The following is a 23,407-nucleotide window of genomic DNA, read 5'->3' as shown; positions in this document are numbered from 1 at the left end:
GGTATGTCTGAGTCGCTGTGCTTTGCAGCGCTCCCTTGTGAATGGACCCCGACTGGTTGCCCATTAGCCGATCTCATCTCAGTAATCTTTCATCACCATTGGCCAGGACTGCCAGGACAGCCTTCCCGTAGCCGACCAATGGCGGCCGCTCCATATGCACCAAGCCACTCCCTCCTGCTCTTAAAGAGCCCCCTCGTCTTCAATGGAGACTCAATCCCCTCACTGACTTACTCAGCCCGAGTGCGCTCTCACCGCTGCTGCTCTCCATCCATCTGTCTCTTATCTTTTATTCTCTCTTTCTCTCTCCGTCACTCCCGTCCTCTTTATTCTCTCTCCTCTTCTTCACACTTGCTTCCCCGTTTCTCCTTATCCTCTCTACCTCAAGGTCTTTTTTTTTTTCCCCTCTGCTCTTCCTCTGTACTCTTCCTCGCACCATTCGTACTCCTGAGCCTGAGCGTGCAGCACCTGTGCAGACTGGAGTTTGTTGGGCCGAGGCAGACAGTTCTTTTTTTTTTTTAATTTGGTGTGTGTTGAACAGGGAAGGGAGGGGAGGCAACACCCAGGAACACCTGACCAACATTTCATGAAGATATGTGGAGACTTAGGAACTGATCTCCTCCTCCAGCGCTTCCCCCAGCTGTTTGTTGATCTGTTTTTTATTGCAACACCTGGAATGCTTAACGTGGACTGATGGATGTTTCTGAACTGTGCATCCCCGACCCTCTGTGCTACCACAACCAGTAGGTGCTCCTCTCTATGCATCATTTTTCTTTTTTTATCTACACTTCAGTTTCTGACTAACCTGACAGAATTTCTGCTGCGATTTCTATTTAAAAATATTTTATTCATTTGTGAGAAAAAAAATTGAGGCAAACTATTTCAAAAGATGGCAGTTTCTTGTATTCATCCCTTTTCTGCGGGACAGCAGAGCTCAGTAGTACCAATGAAGCTGTAGTTGCGCAGCCCGCAGGGAGTCCGGTCGGACGGTTGCCCTACAGCTGTCTAGCTCTGCATCAGGATCCCGGGTTTAACCTCAGCCACAGGGAAGAGCCAGAGGCAGATTAATGAAGAATACTCCTCTGTAGCAGCAGCCGGTGTCCCAGGAAAAGTAAACTGTGACTGTACTGTTAGGCGGTCTCTGTGAGTAAACGTAAAGAAAGTGCAGTTAATTCTATTTAAATACTCACTTTGCACACACACACATTGTTGTTGTGCATTTACTTAATAGGAGCAGGGACCAAGCAGCTCGTTTTAGAGTAACCGCGGGAAATGAGAAGTCAAAGAAACTCTCAAATCCCATTCGGAGCTCCGTCCCGTCCCGCTGCTGCACTCCTGGCATGGCTGGAAAGATGCGCCTCTCATAACCAAATATGACGAGGAGACCGTTCACTGGGATCTTCTCTTAATGTTTAAGCTGTAGATGGGATTGGAAAGGTTTAACCTGCTTAGTACCTTTTACAGGACAGGGATATTTCAAACTCCACAAGACTCTAGGGAAAAAAAAAAGAGAAGAAGAATGGGAAGAACCATCCCGTGTAAAGTTAAACAAGTGTAATCAAATGTTTACACTGTAACTGCATCAGAGCAGCAACTCTAAACAGGCTCAAGACAAAACTCATGTCAGTGAAATTACAGCCTGTCATTGGTCAGCATAACAAAACACTTTGTATTGAAAAGCTTTTATTAGGAGTTATCATCACAATAATAGTTTTAGATTTTATGCACTTTACAGAACCTCATTCTACTTTAGAAATAATATTTTGTGTTGCTTAATGTCCAAATTTGCACTCGAGTCTTCTAATGACAAAAATTCTAATAATTTCAACATTGCAGTTTGAGACGGTGTAGGAATGTACATTAATTTAATTTAATTACTGCAATCAAATTAATTACAGAACGTTCCTCAATAAAAGGACAATAATTGTTTCAGAAGTGTAATCTTGAACCACAGCTGCTCAGAGAATTTGTGAGTTATATTGATATTTTGTATAAAAGTAACAGATCTGGGTTAAATATATTTGTTTCATGTCTTGTCTGTAAAGGCTTTGACATTCAATACCGCAGTTCCTGTGCAGATTGTCGGTGTAGTTAAAAAAAAATTAAAAAAAACAGACAGTTCTTCTTTTTCACATACACCACTGTCCAATTAAAACTTTAAAATGGATTAACAAAGTTTCTGTTTTATGTTTAAGCAGAATTTAAATAAGAAAAAAAAAAAAAGACAATTCCAGTAATATGATGCTATTAACCTATTGTGACCCTGCAGGTCTCAGTGTGTACATTTTGTGTGTGTGTGTGTGTGTGTGTGTGTGTGTGTGTGTGTGTGTGTGTGTGTGTGTGTGTGTGTGTGTGTGTCATGCCGTGTGTGTGTGTCATGCCATGTTTGTGGGACGGCATGTTTCTGTATAGCTTCATATATGAATGCATGCAAAAATGTATGCGTGTGATTTAAGTCAGTAGTGGGTTGAATGTCCGTACGCATACATTCCCGCATATGTTCAGGTAAATGAGCTCATATTTATGTTTGGAAGCTGTCAAATTGTCCGTTAGGTCACATTTGATTGGCTTCTAACACTGAAGGGTGTGGGAGCCACACAAACACTGGCATTACCTAACCAACACACAAATGAACACTTTTTACACAACTCTTAACAGTTTTTACTGAGTTCTTCGTGGAATCAATGCTACATTATGTAAGAGAGTATATGTAACTTAATGCGCATTACTATTATATTATATCGCCGAAAGCAAAACATGATAAATAAAACTGCCTTCCCTAACTATAAACTCAAGGAAATCTTCACACTCTCTTGAGAAAAATTTAATCACAACCAAATATATGATTTTCATGTCTCAACCTTTAAGTAGCGTCAACCTTCCTGTCATACATTTAGCCACCTGGAAGTAAATGTAGTGTAGTTGCTCATGCATTCTAGTGTTACATGAAGCAGTGTTTAGTTCGGTTTGGCTTTGAGGAATGCTATTAACCCCTTGAGGACTTTTGGCCCGATGACCAGCCCACTGGCCCGAGGTGAAAGGTCTGATGAGTGTAGCGTCCAACTGCCACGGCACATCTCTGCTGGACAAGGAAATATACTCCTCTACCAGCAGACAGATATTAAATGACTTAATCTTGTAAAATGTGGACTGTTTTGGTGTCACTTAAAGCTCATTTTAATATATCTTAACTAGTGTATAACCAAAATCAAAATAATGTGCAGCTATAACTGAAAATTGAAGAATAAAAACTGGACCAGAGTTCATTAAAAAATATTAAAATCTGCCTCCTCCGATACGCTCCATTTTTAAGTCAGTCAAAATTCAGAGATGAGAAAAATGTCCCCTCTACTGTCTGCTTTTAAATTGTTTCTGGACTATTTTCACGAGACACACTTCTCTTCTAAAACATTTTTTAAAATGTTATATATCCATAATGAAAAAAAGATAAATTGTTTAAATGTTGAACAAATAATTATTAATTTTAAAAATGGTCAACTTGAGAGCATCTCCAGTTGTAATCTGATGAGCCCCAAAGCTTTTGACAACCACATCACTTAAATTTTAAATGTTCACTTTGCTCTAATAAATCACAACCAGTTAGTTGTTTTTTTTCTCTCTCTCGTCCCACCTCCTGTTCCCATAGGTGCCCTTCACCAGCAAACAAGCAGGAATTCATAAGCGGTCAAATGTATGCACACACACACACGCACACACACACAATCATAGACTCATACACACATACTGTATGTGCACGCACATACTGATTAGACCAAAGAATCGCAAACTGACCTGGGATCTAATATTAGATGTGCCATACATGGGAACACCTGACTGTGTCTGTTAAGAGGAGCACATCATCTTATCATGCATTGCATGTGCATTTATTATGCACATGGTCATACTGAGCCTATAATGTTACTGAGAAACGTTTCCATTAGTCAGTGTCAGTCAAATCTAGAATTTGAATAGATTAAAAACTCTGTCTTTCAAAAGTTAGTTTTTTTAATCTTTTTTTTTTTTTTTACAAATTAGCGGCACGTATGAATGCGCAAATTTTAAATAAGGAGTATTGGAAATATATATTCTTATTAAATTGAGGCAGAATATTTCCTGGAGTTGTTTGTGTTGTTTGGCAGTGGACGGGTGAATTTAGGCACTACAAATGTTTAGTAACTGGAAGTATTCACCAGCTCAAATATTCACATATAGTGTGGAAACCGATATGAAATCATAATAGTAATAAGAAGATTAAGCGCAGAACAAACACACTTCAGTGTCATAGCAGTGGTAATTTCAAAGTGATTTTGCCACATAGTGTTTGAAACAGATTTCTGAGATTACATTTGAATTATTTCTGATTGTGGTCTTATGTGTTCTTCAAGAGCATTTTTGTCCACATTAGAGATAGTAAGTAGAGTTTTAAGGTTCACTCGTGGTGGAAATTATGAAAGCTGGTGTTGTAGAGTCTTCTTAATTACTTTAGTGAGTGGAAAAAGTTTGCTGCTTCCAGCCACCTTTCAGCACTGCATGGAACCGGCCAGCTCTCTGCCCTGAACACGACATTATCACGGTTCGGTTTTGTGTAAAGATTCATTAAAAATAAAAATAAAAATTCATATATGCACCGCGGCTGTGATCTATCTCAACTTTGTTTGATATAGTTGGCTGATCTGACCAGTAAACCTGACAGGGGAAGCCAAGAGAATCCAGAGTCCACTGACTGATGGAGCGAGCAGGTGGTGGGAAAGTACTGCGCTGTGTTCCCGTTGTGTGTGTGTGTGTGGGGGGGTGGGGTTCTTGCTTACCTCCAACCTTTCATTTACCACCAGCTTTCAGTTTTCATAAAGTTAAGGAAAAATTGCCAGAGATAAAAAAAACAATTCTAAACATCTGAAGTCGCTGCTGTATTTTCTCATGGCTGTCATGTTTATTAATGGCGATGGCTGCTCCATACGAGGGTGCAGCCCAGCTCTATTGTGTGTGACGGCAAGAGAGGAGAAATAACTTCATTACGTGTCATGACCCCCCCTGATATAGATATATCCTTTAGGCAGCCTGTCAAGGACTCTGAATTCATCAGGATGTAGATGGACCTTTTTTTTATTATTATTTTATTTTTATTTTTTTGCAGCCGCTGTTCAATCAGAACATGAATGTGCCTTTATGTGCCTTTCATGTGTTCAGAGCTGAATGTAAGCAGCAGAGAGGACTTCTTAGAAGGAGTTTGTTTTATTGATCAAATGAAATTAACACGCGCACACACAAACACACACACACACACACACAGAAGAGGCAGCAGCAGTAGGTCTAATCATGGAGTGTGGGTCAGCCAGCATGTTTAATTTAATGGGCCTCATTGTAGCTTCACGAGGTCTCACATTGTGAACTTAATTCCTCTTCACCACGTTCATTTGCATTGTGTCAATTGACCGGAGCGCTTACTGTATCAGCTAGAGTCTCACTTGAAATTCAGCCCATGCTCTAATACCATTAGGCAAATGCAAAGTTGTGTCATTTACACATTTGGAAAAAAAAAAAAAAGGTGGAGGGGGGCGGGAGGGTTGAGAGAAAAGCCAATTTGTGCCGAACAAGACTCGCTTGTGATTATCAGTGGATGTTATTACTGTGGAGAAGCAGACGTTTGAAGGTTATGTTTCTGGGCAGTAATTGAAATGCAAAATAACATTAGGATCGATGGCCATCTCTGTTTATTTATGAAATCAATATCGTAACTGTCCCTCATGAGTCCTCCTCTGATTCCCAATGACGGCTTAAGTCTCTGCTCGTTTATTCTTTCTCCCCCGTAACCTCCGTCTTCTGTCTCTTTTTAAAAGGCAGTTAGGGGTGTGTTTGACTTTGCAGAGAGAGCAATTTCCTAGAGGTGGTGGATGTGTATGTAGATGGGGGTTGATACTCCAGGTAAGGAGACATCATCCATGTGGGAAATCTATGCAATCTCTCCTCGTGGCAGTGACATTGAAGAGGCCATATGCTGGAAGTTCTCTCTCTCTGTGTGTGTGTGTGTGTGTGTGTGTGTGTGTGTGTGTGTGTGTGTGTGTGCGTGTGTGTGCGTGTGTGTGTGTGTGTGGGAGGCAGAGAAGCAGAAACGGCATACATCAGTATATAAACGTAGTGCTGCATTTTACTAGCTCAGGAGTGGTGACTTTAAAGTAAAGATTTAGTAGAACAAGTGAAAATGACCTCAGAGCAGAACATACAAAGAGCATGGAGATTAATTGTGAACATTCGCTGCACAAATCTGTGATGTAATATACAATCAGGTCCACTAACTAACTTCTGGAGCTTTCATCACACTTTCTTCCGCGATTGCACTCTTTGTAAGCGGACGCTGCATTTAGATTAATCGCTGCAGAAATCTGATAGTCTTTCAGTTAAACCACAAAATATAAACTCCAGCTTTAACTTTGAGCTGACACAGTTTGTCAATTAATCTATTATCGATCAACTGTTTTGATTATACATTTTGTAATTATTTGTAGCGTAATAGTAAAAAGTCAACTCTTATAGAGGTGTATTTAGTCTTTGTCTTATTTCTCTGTCATAGGAAATGGACATATGAAGATTTAGGATGGACGTTTTTCATTCATTTCAAACATTTTTAAATGTAGACGTAATTAATTGACTAGTCAAGAAAACGATTAGCAGATTAAACCATAACTTAATTTTACCAGAGTTTGTCATGGAGCCAGATGAAACATAGAATGCACTCACACTTAAACGGAAAGCCTAATGAAATACACACAATAGAGATATGTACATGGAAACCTACCACAAAGAGCAAAGACGCACAATAAAATCTCAATTAGATCGGGAAGCAGGTAAAGGTAAACTGAGGTAAACAGTTCCTCAGCTCAAACAGCTGAAGGTGCTACATGGATGCAACAATTACAGCAATGCAATGCAGGTCATCACAGGTAGTAGCCAGAATTTAGGATGTAATGTTTACGCGTGTTTGTACTTAAGTGAAGCGCAAGGTAGGAGCAAAAGCTAAAATTTATGTTTTCATTGTCAAATCAACATATATGGTGTATTTTCACTTGTATCTCCTCTGTTTAAAAAAAAAACAACAACTGCGTTCCTCTCATGTATTTGAATTTGAGAACACACATTTCTGATGACCTTCATTTGCACCAGCGCTGTCACCCGCATGGTGTTGTTACTACTTAACACTTGGACGACACACGCTACCCCATTTTCCCACTCGCATGACCATCCATTTCCCAGACACCCCGGCCACGGACTAACTGTGTAATCTATGTGTCAGGCAGGAAGGGGCACTCAGTTTAAAGCTGATAGAGTTTGCCCCAAACAAGGACAGCCTATCATAGAAAGATTAATGAACTAATTTCATGCATGGCTCCTTGCCTCTGTCCTTCTGTGCTTCCATGTACGACTGTGTTCAGCGCCATGATTTACGCCGTGTTCCCTGCTACAAGCTTAACCCCAAGCTTAACAATAATATTTCCCTTCAGTGGGAAAATACCGAGTAAAATATGGAGATCCATATGTTTAACCCATCACTCAAGACAAGGACGGCATGAGGTCGTTGTGGAGAATTGTTTTCCATGTGCATTTTATTTTTATTTTATTTTTATTTTTTGACTGGGGGTGTAATTTTAAAAACATATTTCCTGGAGACGAGGTGGATGGATTCAGGATTTGTGTAGGGAAGCTGGGGATCTGCAACACTGCCAGCATGAGGACGCATGCCAAAATATACACACATGCACACGCAAACATTGGAGATTTTAAGCTGCTCTGTTGGGTCGTTTTCGCGTCCATCACTTTACAAAATAATACGAAAAAAAAGAAGTGATTCGTGATCTAAGCGTGCACCGCATTCCAGTCACATTAAACATTGTGTCGTTTTTAGAGTTGTGTCTAGACGCTCTCGCTCTTCCAGCACGGTGGACAAACTGAAACCTGTGCATCTGCTGCTCGGAGGCGTCCATTGTGGGACCGTCTGGGCCTCTCAGAACAGAGAAGGCAGGTGACCTTCATGTCTGTCTGATGAGTCTTGCTTGTCTGCTCGGTTTGTACTATTTTTCTGCGTGGCGGAGCAAACACTACCTCATTAGATATTAGGCGCACTGCGTTTGTGTGTGTGTGTGTGTGTGTGTGTGTGTGTGTGTGTGTGTGTGTGTGTGTGTGTGTGTGTGTGTGAGTTGCCAAGGGAGCGGTTCGGGTTGAGGAGAGTCAGGCTGTGCGTAGAAAACTCCACATCTCTTTATTATAAGAGGTGGAAACCAAATTATGAAACTATGAAGCTATTTCTGTCCGCGCGAATTGGTGGTTCGTGCCATTATTTCATTTCGACAGATTTGAAAGGACCCATTAGAAATTTCCATTAAAGCTAACACAAAAACATCTCCCCAGCGTTGCTGTGTGCTAAGTGTGGAATGAACTACTTTTTACATATGCCACAATGTACTATTCCATAGGGAATCCCCCCCTATCTGGCTACGATGATGTATTAACTGTTACCACGCCGCTCTCCAATTCCCTCAGATGGGAGAAAATATACCGTCCAATTGACTATAGGTACATGCTGATTGCTAAAAAGATTTAACATGAGTCCTGTGAATCTTTTATAAACCACAAAAGCCTCAGAATAAAGACAAACATAATGTTGTATCTTCTCCATCTCGCGCTATGTTAACAGTCTTGACTGATTAAAAATGCATAAGGAATGTCTGGGACCCGTAAGAGGAGGGTTTATTTTTTCATGCCTCATCTGGAACAGGAAGGAAGCAGAGGATCAATAGATCTGATCTAGGGCCCAGGGGTGGAGGCTATCACCTCCTCCCTCCTTCCACCCACTACCCGTTAGCAGTTAAAAGAGAGGTTTCATGTCATCGGGGCCTGATGGCTTCCTGGCTGTATAGAAACACATTTACACAGAGGTAAAAGAGGGAAAATACACTGCGAAGCACAACACCAAATAGATATTTTTTTAAAGGGGCGGGGGGGGCGGCAGCCTCTGGCAAATAAAAGACAAAGTTGGGAGAAAAATAAAAACATGAACTCACTGCTGACATTCTTAACGTGGCTTTCCACCACTCTCGCCCAATATTTACGACTCGTAGGGACGAAGTTGTGCAAGATCAACACCAACTGTGACAGACGGAGCCAGCAGTTCTAACACAGACCCGGGCCTCATTTCATGCTTCGTTTGAGAGAATATTATTGAATGTACTGCAAGTACAGCAACGTACACGGGCTTTACTGCCTCAAAGAGAAATCACTGTCCTCCCACAGCAGCAGCAGAAGTTTGTTGTTGTTGTTGTTGTTGTTGTTGTTGTTGTTTTGGGTAAAACAAAAGACGTGTCCAACCCACATTGAGCTTTGAGATAATTTCTTATAAAACGTAACATTGAAAAAATTTACTTTAAACCTTCCAGTGAAATGTGCGGAAATAAGTTCCCATTCTAAAATACGAAAGGTTTTTATCAAACCCCGCAGCGATGCAAATAGTCCTTCCGGCACCTTTTTTGGTTTGTTTATGTGTGTGTTTAAAAATGCACCATATTTCTTTAATTCAGCCCTTCCAAACTTTATGTTGAAAATTTAGGAACGAGCAACTTAATCTCAGGTCTTCGTCAGCCAACTGCAACCCGGCCCCTTCCACTGGCAAAATCACCGGAACTATTGATCGGGTCATGCATTACCCCGATCCTCCGTATGCTGAACGTAACACCTCTCTTTGTCCATTAACAGCCTTCTGAAGTTTCATTCATTCATTTACTTCTGGCAGCCGCCCAATTGTGGGCATTGTATGCAAGATGTATGGGGCATCTGTTGACATGGTCGTTAGTTACCATTTTGCCTGAGAGGAATCGGCTACCGCAGTACATCACTTGGCATTCCAGCACATTAATGGTTGTGTCTGTAACATAATCTATCAAACTCAGAGGAACCAGCTGATGAATTTCTCGCAGGATGATCGGGCGACGACGGTAGAAAAGCCACACGCAGCGCATTGATGCTGCAGCTTACTGATGTCACGCGTGTGTGGTTCTGTAGAAAAAGGCACCCGTTTTATATGGTTGAAGCCTGGTTCATACTTTTTTTTGTGTGGACGAATTAAGTAAATTTGGGAGTTTCTCGCACTGTTTGGGTTCATGTAGGTCAAACAGAATTATTAGATATAGTTTGAAGATGTCCTGTAAGCCAGGAAAAACGGTCTCTTCTCAGTTTCCAAAAATTGCCAAACAAATCCTGCTGAACATTTGCATCACCTGCTCCGTATTTACTGTCAATTTTAAAACTGACTGCAGCTCTGCTCTTGTGTGTGATTTTCCAGGTTGCTAACCAGAATGCCCTCTGAGGACCGGCACCTCTCCTCGAGCTGCGGTTCTTACGTCAAAACTGAGCCTTCCAGTCCTTCCTCCTCGCTCGTAGACACCGGCAGTCACCACAGCCCCAGCGGCAACTCCGACGCCAGCGGCGGCTACATTAACGCCGTCAGTGGACGCTCGCACACCCTGGACTCCCCGCCAATGTTCAACCCAGGCATGCTCGGAGGCGGCAGCGCCTGCTTGCGCCGCTACGAGGAGTGCTCCGGCGGCATGGCAGATGACTCGCCAATCAAGTGCGAGTACATGCTCAATGCCATTCCCAAGAGGCTGTGCCTGGTGTGCGGCGACATCGCCTCAGGGTACCACTACGGGGTGGCCTCCTGCGAGGCCTGCAAAGCCTTTTTCAAAAGGACGATACAAGGTATTTCCCACCTTCTCTCTTGACTTTCACTGGCACGGCTGAGTAAAACTGTTTTCTGTAGTTTCCCGGGTGGTGAAATATTCTGCAAAGATGTTTGCAGAGAAATCTTTTACCCAGTCTGGGACAAAGTACTCAAATAATTTGCTTAAGTAAAAGTACCAATACAACAATCTAAAAATACTTAATTTATGAGTAAAAGACCTGCTTTTAAAGTCGTGTTTACATAAAAGTATTATCACCAAATTATACTCAGAAAGTATCAAAAGTAAACACACTTCCCCTTTCACTGCTTACGGCACATCTTTTTCTGGTGCATTGAGGTGTAAGTAGCATTTTATTATTGAAGCTGGATGAGGATGATCTAATTTTACCTACATTACATACCATTAGATTGTTTAGTCAAATAATTCCCGACCCAGGGATCGTTCCCAAATCAGCGGGGAAATGGATCACCTGATAAATCTGGGGAGTCGTGAACTGATTAATGGAAGAGAATAACAGAATCAATGAAGTACAGCGACACAAATATGTTTCGATTTTTTTAAAAACTTTTCATGAATCTTTGTCTTTTTCTGTGAAATGCTGCAGTGATTCTACGTCTGACATAACATTGAATAGACATCTGAAAAATGAGCCTCGCCTACAAAAATGGCCACAAACAAAAAAATATTTGGAAACACCTGATTTCATATTAAACAATATGTTTTAATTTTTTAAATCTTAATCTGCAAAATATCTCATAACAAGTTTAGCACATAAAAGTGGTGAAATAAAAAGTAGAATATTTCCCTCTGATATGTAGTGGAGTAGAAGTACAACATAACGTAAAACTGAAATTTGGAAGTAAAGTACAAGTACCTCTAGACTGTTCTTAAAACAGTACTTGATTAACTTCGTCCCACTTCACAAGTGCTTTTTCGTGATGCTTTTGAATACTTTACTATAAGGTTTACCACGACAGTTGTGAGTCGCAGGAAAGCGCATTCACCAGATGAGGAACTCATTGTGATGTGTACCACGTGTTGCTCGGTGCTGCTCGTTGCTGCTCTCCAACCCTCTGCTCTTATGGGACTAATACGGCGTAGTGACCACGAGTGGCTACAGCCGGCTTTTCACTGTAAATCTGCTGCGAGTTGTGATTTTTGATGTGTCTGCATGCGAGTCATACATCTGGCATTGACTCTGCCATGTGTGGGATTTGTTCCAGAATATTCACTCGGACAGAGATAATGTGCCGCAAACTGAGAAGCAGATTTGCGTATTTCATTTGCGGCATTTATGTCTGGATACGCAGAGTCAGACAGGAGGTCAGCGAGGTCACAGCGAAGCAGGCAAATTTGAAAAAGGAAAAGTATTTTGTCGAAAACCTGTCAGCGTCGTCTTAATTCCTTTTTAATTTTATTGGTGGGTGTTAAAAACATAATGGCATTACTGCCAACATAAAGGAGTTTGGCTGATTTAATAAACAGCTGTGCTTCTCTGGATCTTCAGGGCGAAGCTCTTTGCTGCTCTCTCTCATCACTTTGCGTTTCATTATTGCCCTACACACTTTTCAGCTGTTCCTGTTACTGCTGTTGGACACCACAAGTAAAACGCGTCCACTTTAGTTTCTGGGCTGCTACACAGATAATTCATATTCACATTGCCGATAATGGTGGTAACAGTTATGATAAATTGATGAGCAGGCGGCAACGTACTCTGAAATTCTTAAATCTACATCCACTTTGAAGAGCATATTTTTAAAAGAATCTTTTGGGATGAAGAATGTCCAAAAAAAGTTTAGTTAGAGGACAAAACAGATGCATTTGAAATATATCTGATCCACCAGCTGCTTGCTGGCCACCAGATTACAGCCTGAAGTCAGGTATTATATTTCAAGAACACTTTTCTCATATGCTGAAAATTGTACCATCATATTATTGTGGGACAACCCGTTGGATTTAACAGAACTTAATATACAGTGTTGACAGTTTTACTAAATGGCTCTCTGTTTTTTTTAATAGCATTGAAGTGTTTTTCACGTCCGATTCAAAATATTTAAAGGCACAAATAAAAAGAGAATAACTTTCATGTAATTAGGGCCTTTTATCCAAATCTCAAATACCAGTTTCTGTTTAATCATTGGTCATTTAGAGGCTGCGTGTGTCTCAGTCTGACCAGCAACAGTATAGTAAGGACAGTAAATAATGCTCGCATTTGACAGATCCATCCTCTTCCTCCTGCTTCTTCTTCTTCCTCTCTCTCTCCTTCGTGGAGGACAGGCCTGTAATGAGCTTAATCTGTCCGTCATTCGTCCAGAGCCACGGGAGTTTCAGTCAATAACAATCAGTGTTGGGTGACTGTAATTAAGAACCAAGCATTTCTTTGGGAGAAAGTCAAGAAAGGAGGGTGGGAGGTGTGGATCTGTTCTTTGCCCCCAGGCCCCTCAAGCCCACACCCGAGGGGGACGAGAAGGGGGCCAATTAGAAGCTCAGGCACGTGTTGTCGGGGCAATAACAGAGGAGAGAGAGAAAGAGAGAGAGAGAGAGAGAGAGACGCTGACGAGTCCTCTAAATAAAGGCAGAGGGACAAGGGACAGGGGACGTGGTCATTCACAGAGAGGAGAAGCCACTTTAATGGAATGGTAATCAGGGAGGGGGGTCCCGGCCTCGGTAAGGAGGAGGACAAGGAGAGGTCCAGCTTGAGTGGAGATGAGCGCGTGGATAATAGCATGGCATAATAATATATCAAAATTTAGAGGGAAAATAAGAGAGGTTAAGGAAGGATATTAGAGTGGTTGAAATGTCCTTTGAGAAATAAAGGTGGACACAAGACCTGATTAACTAAGAGGGTATGCCGACAGTGAGCTTTTAGAGGTAGGCAATTTGAGTCTATTGTGGACCCCCAGTGCAGCCTTCCCACCCACACAACACACACACACACACACACACACACACACACACACACACACACACACACACACACACACACACACACAGCAACACACACACAGGTTGTTTCTGCTACCACTGTATTCTGTTACTTTTCTTTTCTTTTTTTTTACAAACAAAAAACATGGAAAAGAGATGTAAACTAAAATTATCTGTCAAAATTATATTTCCAAAGAAGTTTTGATTGTGTTCAGACCAGAAACTTTATAAAAATATACAAAAAATGTCAGGAGGAACACTAAAAACACTCCGTTCGTTCCCTGCATTACAGATACACTAGTGTATTTCATAGTGAACTGTAAATTGAGAACATTTTTCATAAGTGACAGTCACTCTGTCGTGTTGCACAACAGTAAAATGGGATTGTCAGCAGAAAGTAACTTTTCTCGTTCTATTGTAAAGAAAATGTATGGTGCCTGACAAATAACACATCTAACACTCAAATAGTGATTATATGAAATTCACTACAAATGGAGAGTATTTAAGGATTGTCCCACAATGCACTGCTCACCACTACAAAATGACAAAAACAGCAGATATTGGTGGAGCAGCTTGAGTAGATTTTAAAACCTAAAAAAAATTTAAGCATTTTAAATCTTGAGAAAAATGTTAAGTTTCTTTTCATTAAATTATTTTTTCAATTGTATAGATTGATTTATGTTCATTAGCACACATATTGCATCTTTTTTTTTTGTTGGTACAAAAGAGTGCAATAATTGTTCCATTCTTACATTAATTGTATACAATACATAAATACAATATGTATCGTTTAGTATCTGTCGGACTGTAAAAAAGCAATCATTAAATAAATGTACTTCACCGCAATAAGTGTGCTATCAGTGTGTGACTGTGAAATACCCCCCAAAAGTGTTTTTCCAAAGAATTAATTCATATTTTTGCTTGTCAAAACTCTCTCTTGTGTGATGGGACATCAGTGTTCGTCAACAGACAACTCAAAACGTGTGTTTTCGTCAATGTGTACTTCATTTACATTTAGTCTTTCTTCCTGTGAACACGCAGTTCATATTCAAACCCTGTTCAGAATCAGTATTTGGTCCGAAACAGGGACAAAGTCAAAGTCCTGTATAGAGGTAGTTTGTAGTGTAGAAGTGGTACGCAGCGTGCGACGCCACACATAAGCACCGCAGTGTACTTTATTCTCCCCCTGCTAATGCCTCTCAGTTTAACAGACTTCACCCACCCTGAATTGAGCAGCAGCCTCTGCCAACATCCTGGCATGGTGCCCCGGGCCCCCTAACTGTGCATGTGACCCTGCTGGCACCATTGATGCCAGGGATCCTGACAAATGTTGGCACCTTCTCCTTGACCAACAGGAGGTTGTGTGTGTGCTGGCTGGGGGGGCAACTCTGGCAGATCTGCAACGGACAACACCTGGTTTTCTGTTTTTAGGTACCATTAGGACATCTCTGGACTTACGGGACTTTGTTTAAACATTCAATCATGGGATACTTGGGGAAGAGGATTTGTCATTGGATTCTTGGGGTCATGTCAACTTTTGAAGTGAGTGTTTAATGATTCAGGGGAAGGGAAAAATAGTTGACCGGAACCTGGTGAGAAACAGAAGCAGCGTCTACATGGCAGCAGATTCAATATGTCTGCATTTCTGGCTGTTTTTGGACCTGAGTGATTAAATTCCATAGGAAATACTTTACATAGTGAGCCAAGAACCGTCAAGACAGACTTGAATAATACATCGAGCTTTGCTACATGATACGGGAGCCTCAGATCGTCCAGTCTAGCAGCAGCTCCTGGTCTTTACTGGAGAACATTATGCAGAGTGCACGGCTCTTGAGTCCATCTCTTTGCCCGTGTGTTGTTAGGGGAGGGCAGCTTTCCCATCATCCTTTAGGTGAAGAAGGATGGGCTGGAAAGGGTCGTGGTGAGCATTGCAGAGAGGACGCTCTGCATTAATGAAGCTAATTTATCTGGGAATCAAAATGGGAGTGGGACCGCGGGGCGGGGAGGTGCTTTTTACATGTCCCATCAAAATGCCACTAAACCCTCCTCTCCTTCAGGAGTGTCACACGGGGTCACCTTGGGACAGGTGTGTGTGTGTACGCACACACACATTATGTCTTTTATTATCTCTCTGTGCCTGTTGTTTACCCTTTAGGATTTGATCTCCTTTTCAGTGCAATAATTTTGAAACAAATTATTACTAACTGCTGATGCGTATCTTTCAGGCTCACAGAAGAGTTCATTCATGTTTCTAATCTTTTACAGGGAATATTGAATACAGCTGTCCGGCCACCAACGAATGTGAGATCACAAAAAGGAGACGAAAGTCTTGCCAGGCCTGCCGCTTCATGAAATGTCTTAAAGTTGGCATGTTGAAAGAAGGTGAGTTCTCATTTTTCATGTTCTCCTTTTTGTGCATCATGTTTTCCTCATTATTTTTTTCACTTCAAATATCTTCTGGAGAGATGAAACAATGAGTTGATAAATTGATTAGTCGGACAACAGTATAAAAATAGTTTTAACTACCATTTTAAAATGTTGGCAAGATTTCAAGAAAAAGTGAAAAAATTATCTGAAATTTGCCTCTCTTTGTATTCATTTTTTGGGGGTATATCATTCAATGTATTTTGGGTTTGAGATTGTTGACTCAAATCATCTTGGGTATCTTGGAAAACTGGCATTTCTCACAATTTCGTGCCGCTTTATAGATATTATAATTATTAATATTTAAAATAATTGTTGGTAAGATTTCAAGCAGCTTGTTGGTTTCAGCAATTCAACAAAATAATAATGAAAGTAGAAGGATGATAAATTACTCATGTTTGACCAAAATCCCAATCCCAAATTATAATTTACCAGATGATTTTATGATCACTTCTTTCAAAAAACAAAACAAATTATATGGCGTCAAGATTTTCACTCGAGCCAACAAAAAAAAAGGCGGGGTAAAAGTGAAGTTTTTTAAAGTGCAATACCACTGAGGGCCACCAGGGCTGACTCCAAAAAACCCACGTTTTAGGTTAGGTTAGGTTAAGTTAGGTTAGGTTAGGTTAGGTAGTTACTTTATTAATCCCCAAGGGGACATTTTTTTCGCTACAGCAGCATACAGGAAGCAATAGATAATAATAGAATAATAGAAAGCAATAAAATAGCAGTCAAAATATAAAATGCACAGTATATGCAGTATCTACAGTACAGTATATATCTATATATATATATTATATACAAACAACCAAGAACACAGACAACAGTGTTATTGTTGTGACGGATTTTGCCAGAGGTGAGTTATTGTACAGTCTTATTGCAGTCGGCAGGAATGATCTCCTGTATCTGTCCTTTCAGTTAGATTGTTCCCTCAGTCCTCCCCAGCTCGACCGTTGTGTACAAATATATTCTTTTCTGGCTCCAAAAAAATTAGATTGCGACGGTTTTATTCGGATATCTATTAATGCAATGTGGAAAATAAAGAAAAATGTGTCATTTTTCTACCTGCACCCTATATTTTCCCCATCATTTTCGGTTCATGTGATTGATGTGTACAACCATTTTTGAGCAAGACTTCTGTTTCGGGTTAGAGATCCTTACCATAATGTTGTCCAACATTTATATTAAGAATCTGAGACTGATGGTGGCAAAAACAATCACTTTTAGTGGACGCACAATTGAGCATAATTGCCGAAAGGATTGAACCAGTTTCAAAAGCTTTTTTCCCCGTTTGTCACTTACACAAATGATGGTAAAATAGGGTCCAGGTTGAAAAGTACCAAAGTGCCCCTTCAAGAGTGAACAAATGCAAGACAATAATTTAGGTTTATAAATAAAAAAAATAAAGAAAAAATGCATCTATTATTATTATCATGGCAGTGAATTTAATGCAGTCCTAATGTGGGCGAGCAGAATGGTCAGTGATCAGATATTGAAGCCGGCTGTTGCCTCGGGGGAGACACCAGTGTGACATCACACACGAGCCCTACCTCTCCTCACACCGCTGAGTGCCGCTGAGTGTTTAACTCAGACGGGTGGAAAAAGCTGCTGAGTGGAATGTTCTTACGAAGACTGACCGAGATGTGTAACAGTACTCTTGAAAAGCACAGGCTGTTCCCCCAAGACTTCCCTCTCCCCCGGGCCCTGGGTGTCTCTCTCTCTCTCCCTCTACCTCTCTGTCTGTCTGTCTCCCTTCCCCTCTCCTGCCTGGCATATTGATCCACTAAATGCTTTCCGAACATCCCACCTCACTTCCTGCACGTGTTGTTTTTCCTCCAGTGCGAGACCTTTGGGAGTACAGAGGGAAAATCTAGCCGATAGATTTTTCTTTTCTTTTTTCTTTTTTTTTTTATTCACAGGAAGAGGAAGAGTTTTTTGTTATCTTTTTTTAATTGTGTGTTTAGCTAGAAGAACTGCTCTGCATTAAATGCATGAAGTCTAACTCTATGCTTTTTCACATAATGTACAGAGTATTATTAAACCTAATGTGTTGAATTGGAACTTGAATGGAGCTCTCTGGACAGACTTTAATGCAACCAAAAAATGCCATATATTATAAAAAATATAAACCCTTTTAGAACATTTTGTGTGTGACACCAAAATGAAAAATAACAGACAAATGGATAGGATCATTAGAAATATCCAAAGTAGGCTTGTGAATACTTTTAACAACGGTAAATTAATTAAATAAAAGATCATTATAGTGAAATTTAGCTATCTGATCAATTTTGACAGTATTTCAGAGATTATTTTGGATGTTTTGTTTATAACAAGTAGAATAAGCAGTAATGGGAGATGTATAAATAGCCTACCTCTGTCAGTCTATTATAGTCTGTAAACCCCGTACACAAAATGTTTGCTCAGCTTCTCTGAAGGGCGGACTGAATAGTGACCAGTGCTTTTGTTGAAGTCAAACTTTTTTTCTTTTTTTTTTATGTAGTTGCAGCAGTGGTAGAGTTTCAGTGTATATGGTGGTCAATGCTGGTTAGTTCAAGGCTGCTCCTATATTTTAAAATTAACCTGAGGTCTTTGCCCAGTAGGATCCAACGACTGAAAACAATTCTGTATGGAGCATAGCCAGACCCACATATTACTGCAAGCGAATTTGAGTCTGGAAAAATCAGACTCCTGCATCTAGGGATTTCAAATCCATTAAATCAGAATCAATCAATTATGTTTCATGTCTCAGACTTTAAAAACTACTTCTGTACATCCACCTTGGTTATACATTAAATTGAACTGCCATAGCGTCATAGTAGTGTCCATGGTTTTAATGTTGGTGGGATTTTATGTGACATCCTTCCACAGTGTCGACCCGTATGAGACCCCCAGACTAATTGTCAAGTCGAGTTCTGGAGTTCGGCCCACTGCATCACTGATTTACTATATATTCTATGAAAAAGAGCATTTAAAAAAAAAAGTTCATAGGCTCCTATTAGAGACAAGTTGAAATATAATAGAAAAGTTAAAATAAAACCATCATGCAGTTTTGTTAGGCTTTGCCAGACTCAAACACATCTCATAACAGAATCCAGCAGCAGTTAACTGCATTACATTACATTTAGCTGACGCTTTTATCCAAAGCGACTTACAATAAGTGCATTTCAACCATGAGGGTACAAAACCCAGAACAGGAATCAAGAAAATACAATTTCTTCAAGAAAGCCAAACTACAAAGATCTATCAGTAAGTGCCATTTTAAGCGCTACTAAAGTTGTACTGTTCAAGGTAAAGTCGGAAGAGGTGTGTTTTTAGTTTGTGGCGGAAGATGTACAGAGTTTCCTCTGTCCTGATGTCGGTGGGGAGCTCATTCCACCATTTAGGAGCCAGGACAGCAAACAGTCGTGATTTTGTAGAGTGTGTAGCTCGCAGCGAGGGAGCAACAAGCCGATTGGTACTGCAGAACTGCAGCCTGCAGAACTGCAGCCTGTTCTGGAAACACAAGATTGTTTTTCAGGTTCACTTCCACTAATACAACTTCACTGTGTGCTGACGTAGCTGTGTTTGTTCATCTCAGCCTGACGGGTCATCCATTGTATTGGCGTTACAGCACTATTTATACATGCGCCCACTCTTGATGTCTTCATCCCAGCCCAAATATCTCACACTGAGCCGTTGACTCTCGGCCAGAAAAAACAGCATCGCTTCAGAAATAAAGCTGAAACTATTAGCGAACGCTTAAAAGAAAAACGGCGGGGTATTGTCTGTGGAGAGCCAAGCTAAGCTGTTGATGTGGACAGTGTGTGTGTGTGTGTGGGGGGAGGAGGGGTGGCGGTGAGATGCAGCGTCACAGCCAGCACGATATGTGGCACAGTAGGTGATTCTCTAAAAGTGATGGCATTCAATTAAAAGGAAAAAAGGACATTTAATCATGGCGTAGCGCCGTGGCGTGGTCTCTTACAGACTTAGAGGGGACTTTGATCATTGAATCAGTGGGGGGACGCTGGTTTGCACTACTTCATGCAATGAGATCACCTTATATCACAGGCCAGGGGCTGCTCATGGAAAAGGAATAATCCCATAGTCTTATGTGAAAGCAAGTGTCATGTAGAAAGCAATGTACAGTGGCCCCTTAGAGTATTATGACAGTTGAACTGTCAGCAAACTTCCACAACATTCATAAGGTTATTTTACAACATATTTAATAATTTGTCATTTGAGCCATAAAAAAACATTTACCGCAACAAATATTCAAAATAGATACATAAAGTTAATCACTTTAAGAAGTCCAAACATAACCCTGTGTGGCAGCCTTGGAACCGGTGAGTTAAAATCAACTGCAAAGATTGCAAAAAAACAGTGAAGTTAGCTCAAAGAAAAGGTCAAGCATTGTTTGTTTCCACAAAAACAACTACTTTATTAGTCAAGAGAAAACTCAGTCCTCCATCCTCCACTGGAGATGTGTGTTATTCTCAGATTAGTCAAAATTCACCCACAGCATAAAAAAAACAAAACAAGAAATTAGTCAACAAAACGTCAACCATTCAGCAACATACCAACCGCCTACTGAAAAAATATTTTAGAGAAAATCAAAGTGTTAAAGGGCCAAAGCCCTGACCTAAATCTGCTCAAGCACCTATGGGATGCCATGGAGCTTGTTGATTCTCTGTTGTTGATGAACTGAAAGCATTTCTGGCTAAAACATGGAGGAAACTTTCACCATATACAGAAATGTGTTGGATAATATAACTAAATACTAAACACCGTACCTGTGATCTTTAGTGAAGCCATTATTGTGGTGTCCACCTGTAGATGTGTTGTTTCCTTTTTGTGGAATATTTAGTCTAAACATTAAGCAGGCTTGTGCTTTCTTTCTTTTATTTTTGTACTTCTTAATGCCATAAAATACATTTTTATGCAGCTTAAGTGTCCAAATACTTTTTGGGGCCGCTGTAGTTATGTACAAGGTGAAATCATTGATCCATCAGCTGGTTTTGCATTTATCACCACTTTTTTATATATATATATATATATATATATATATATATATATAAAATATTTTATTCTGCAGCTATGAGCATATAAATACTGAGCAAAATATTAAGATTTTATACCTTCATTTATTTATTTTTTACCACTCACTTTTGCTCACATTGCAAACTTCCTTCGCTCACAACATCCCAAAGCTGTATTTATGAGTTACAGAGCATCACTATCCTGAGAAATGCCTCGCTGAAGATGCTCTGAGAGCTTTATGTTGTGATCAGTTGTTCTAAAAGTATCTTAATACTTCTCTACCTCGTGCCGATCATGCCGTCCTGAAGTATAAAGTGCCAGCTGCCAGGGTTTTCAGCACCATAAGTGGGCGGGGAGAACCCCTCCTCCGAGCACCACCTGCCACTAATCAGCTGACTGCAGTCCTTTATCTCTGATTGGTGGCTTCAGGTGTGTTTGGCGTCCACTGTAGCTTAAAAAAAAACAAAAAAAACATGTATTCTGAAACAGCAGCTCAACATGATTTAGCACGGTGTCAGTTGATACATATTGTGCAGTTTAGTACAGCTATATTACTCTGATGATGACGTGATTGAAAATGTATAATGTCTGCAGGAGCACATTACCCGAGTTTGACTTTACTAAATACATGTTCTGCATCTCGTGTCTGAGGAGAAATTCAAAGACACTCGTGTAGAAGTTATTCTCGATGACAGGCTTCCTTTCTCTTGTGGCTTTCCTGCTGCGTCACTGCAGAGCACCTGGACGAGCAGGGCGAATGGTGAGCGGCAGCTTGAGGAAACCAGCCTCGCTCAGTGACCCCTTAAATGTCCAGCTGAGGCTCATAAAAGGTCACAAGTCCAGTGGAAAAACTCTCTCGTAATTACAACTCGCGGAAGGTATGGTGTCAGGCACTACTGCCAGGAGTTGGTGCCTGCAGCTAATAGCAGTGTTAATACCCCCCATAGCATTTCTGTATGGTGTTAAATGATGCAAGAATTTTCTGGACTGAATTTGCATTTTTGAATTTGTGTTTTTGAGTCACATTTAAATTTTTTTCTGTTGAAGATGAAATACTTTTAGTAGCTTTAATGTTGCAACAAAATATAAGCTGGTCTTTGAGCAAGTATGACATCCTCGTGTTAACAAATTAGCATGTTTAAAAAGTGTCCCATTGAAACAGAAGCACAGAAGCCTGCAGACCTCCCTAATTTCTGTCATGAACGAAACATTTCACCAATTTGAATGAGAGACACTCAAGCCTTTTCTCTTTTAACTTCCCGGCTTGATGTTTTGGTGTTAATTTAGTGTTTTTGTGGTGTATTCTTGTCTTGTGGGGATTTTTCTGGCACTGCTGTAACGTGGTGGATGAATACAAGCTGCCAGACTATTTTGGCAACCGACACCGCTGTCTCGCCCTCGCCTGACCACAGATAGGGATCAGCAGTCTTTCCTGAGCGAACGTGGCTACCAGGGTAATGTTACAGCCTTATTTTCCTCCAGCCACATACACAAAAGATTAGTAAAGCCATATCCAATATCACAGACTGTCAGGTCCCTTCCCAATCAATAGGCTTAGATCAGAAACCAATCTATACACTAAGATTACATCATGAAAATAAAGATATATACCCAAAGTCTATACTGTATGGGTGTCTTTAAACTCTCAGCTTACACATTTGGATATCGTATGTCAACAAAACCGTATTCAGTTTTCCATTTTTGCTCTGCGTCTTATCAGGAAGTTAAACTGTAAAGACAGAAAGCCCTCTGACCCCACTGTCACTTTTTTTTTTTTCTTGTACCGCAAACTTGTCTATCTAACGGCACATGTAAGGGGCCTTGTTTGCTTTTTAGGGTGTCAGGGTAGCTGGCAGACCGCAGCTGAGCGTCAGCGCCCACCCAGAGTCTCTGCGCTGGCCTGTCCTCACTGTCTGGCAGGTGATAGATCAGACATGGAGGCGAACACGTGTTCCTCCGAAGAAGAAGGGGATTTAGCGAAGTGCTGACCTCTTTACAACCCTCAGACACACATTTGTGTACGCACATGTCAAATGTATATCAACCCCTGACAAGTGACATGGATTCGGGCCTTGAGGTACATGTTTCCCGCCGACACTCTTTTTTTTTTTTTCCTCCTTCATTCACTCCAACACGCAACGGCTTGTGCGAACACGACAAAACGAGCGCCTGCTACGACGGCGGTACACTGGGGATCCTGAATCGACCCAGCCGTGTCCCGCCTTGCAGATGTTTTCGATTACAGCCGTGTTTGTGGTCAGGGTGGCTCCGTAATGCGCAGTAATTCCCCTTGTGGACACGCCGGCTCAGATTTATGA

General features: G+C 40.8%; 1 protein-coding gene across 2 annotated transcripts in view; it reads left to right on the top strand.

Moving 5' to 3' along the window:
• The first annotated feature begins 250 nt into the window (after positions 1 to 250).
• The window catches only part of LOC138193829 (estrogen-related receptor gamma-like), a 42,048-nt gene continuing 18,891 nt past the window's right edge, over positions 251 to 23,407 (top strand). The window contains exons 1-3 of one of the 2 annotated variants that reach the window (XM_069142078.1): positions 251 to 740; positions 10,325 to 10,740; positions 15,915 to 16,031. In XM_069142078.1, the coding sequence (XP_068998179.1) occupies positions 691 to 740; positions 10,325 to 10,740; positions 15,915 to 16,031 (583 nt within the window). In that variant the 5' untranslated portion in view covers positions 251 to 690. Of the gene's footprint in view, positions 741 to 10,324; positions 10,741 to 15,052; positions 15,192 to 15,914; positions 16,032 to 23,407 lie in introns of those variants that run through there. The other variant, XM_069142079.1, reaches the window with a different exon arrangement.

This window comes from Embiotoca jacksoni, unplaced genomic scaffold (assembly GCF_022577435.1).
Source record: "Embiotoca jacksoni isolate LCO1_2020_lvr unplaced genomic scaffold, fEmbJac1.0.p SCAF_96, whole genome shotgun sequence".
Classification (NCBI taxonomy): domain Eukaryota; kingdom Metazoa; phylum Chordata; class Actinopteri; family Embiotocidae; genus Embiotoca; species Embiotoca jacksoni.
This window is presented reverse-complemented; position numbering and strand designations above follow the sequence as displayed.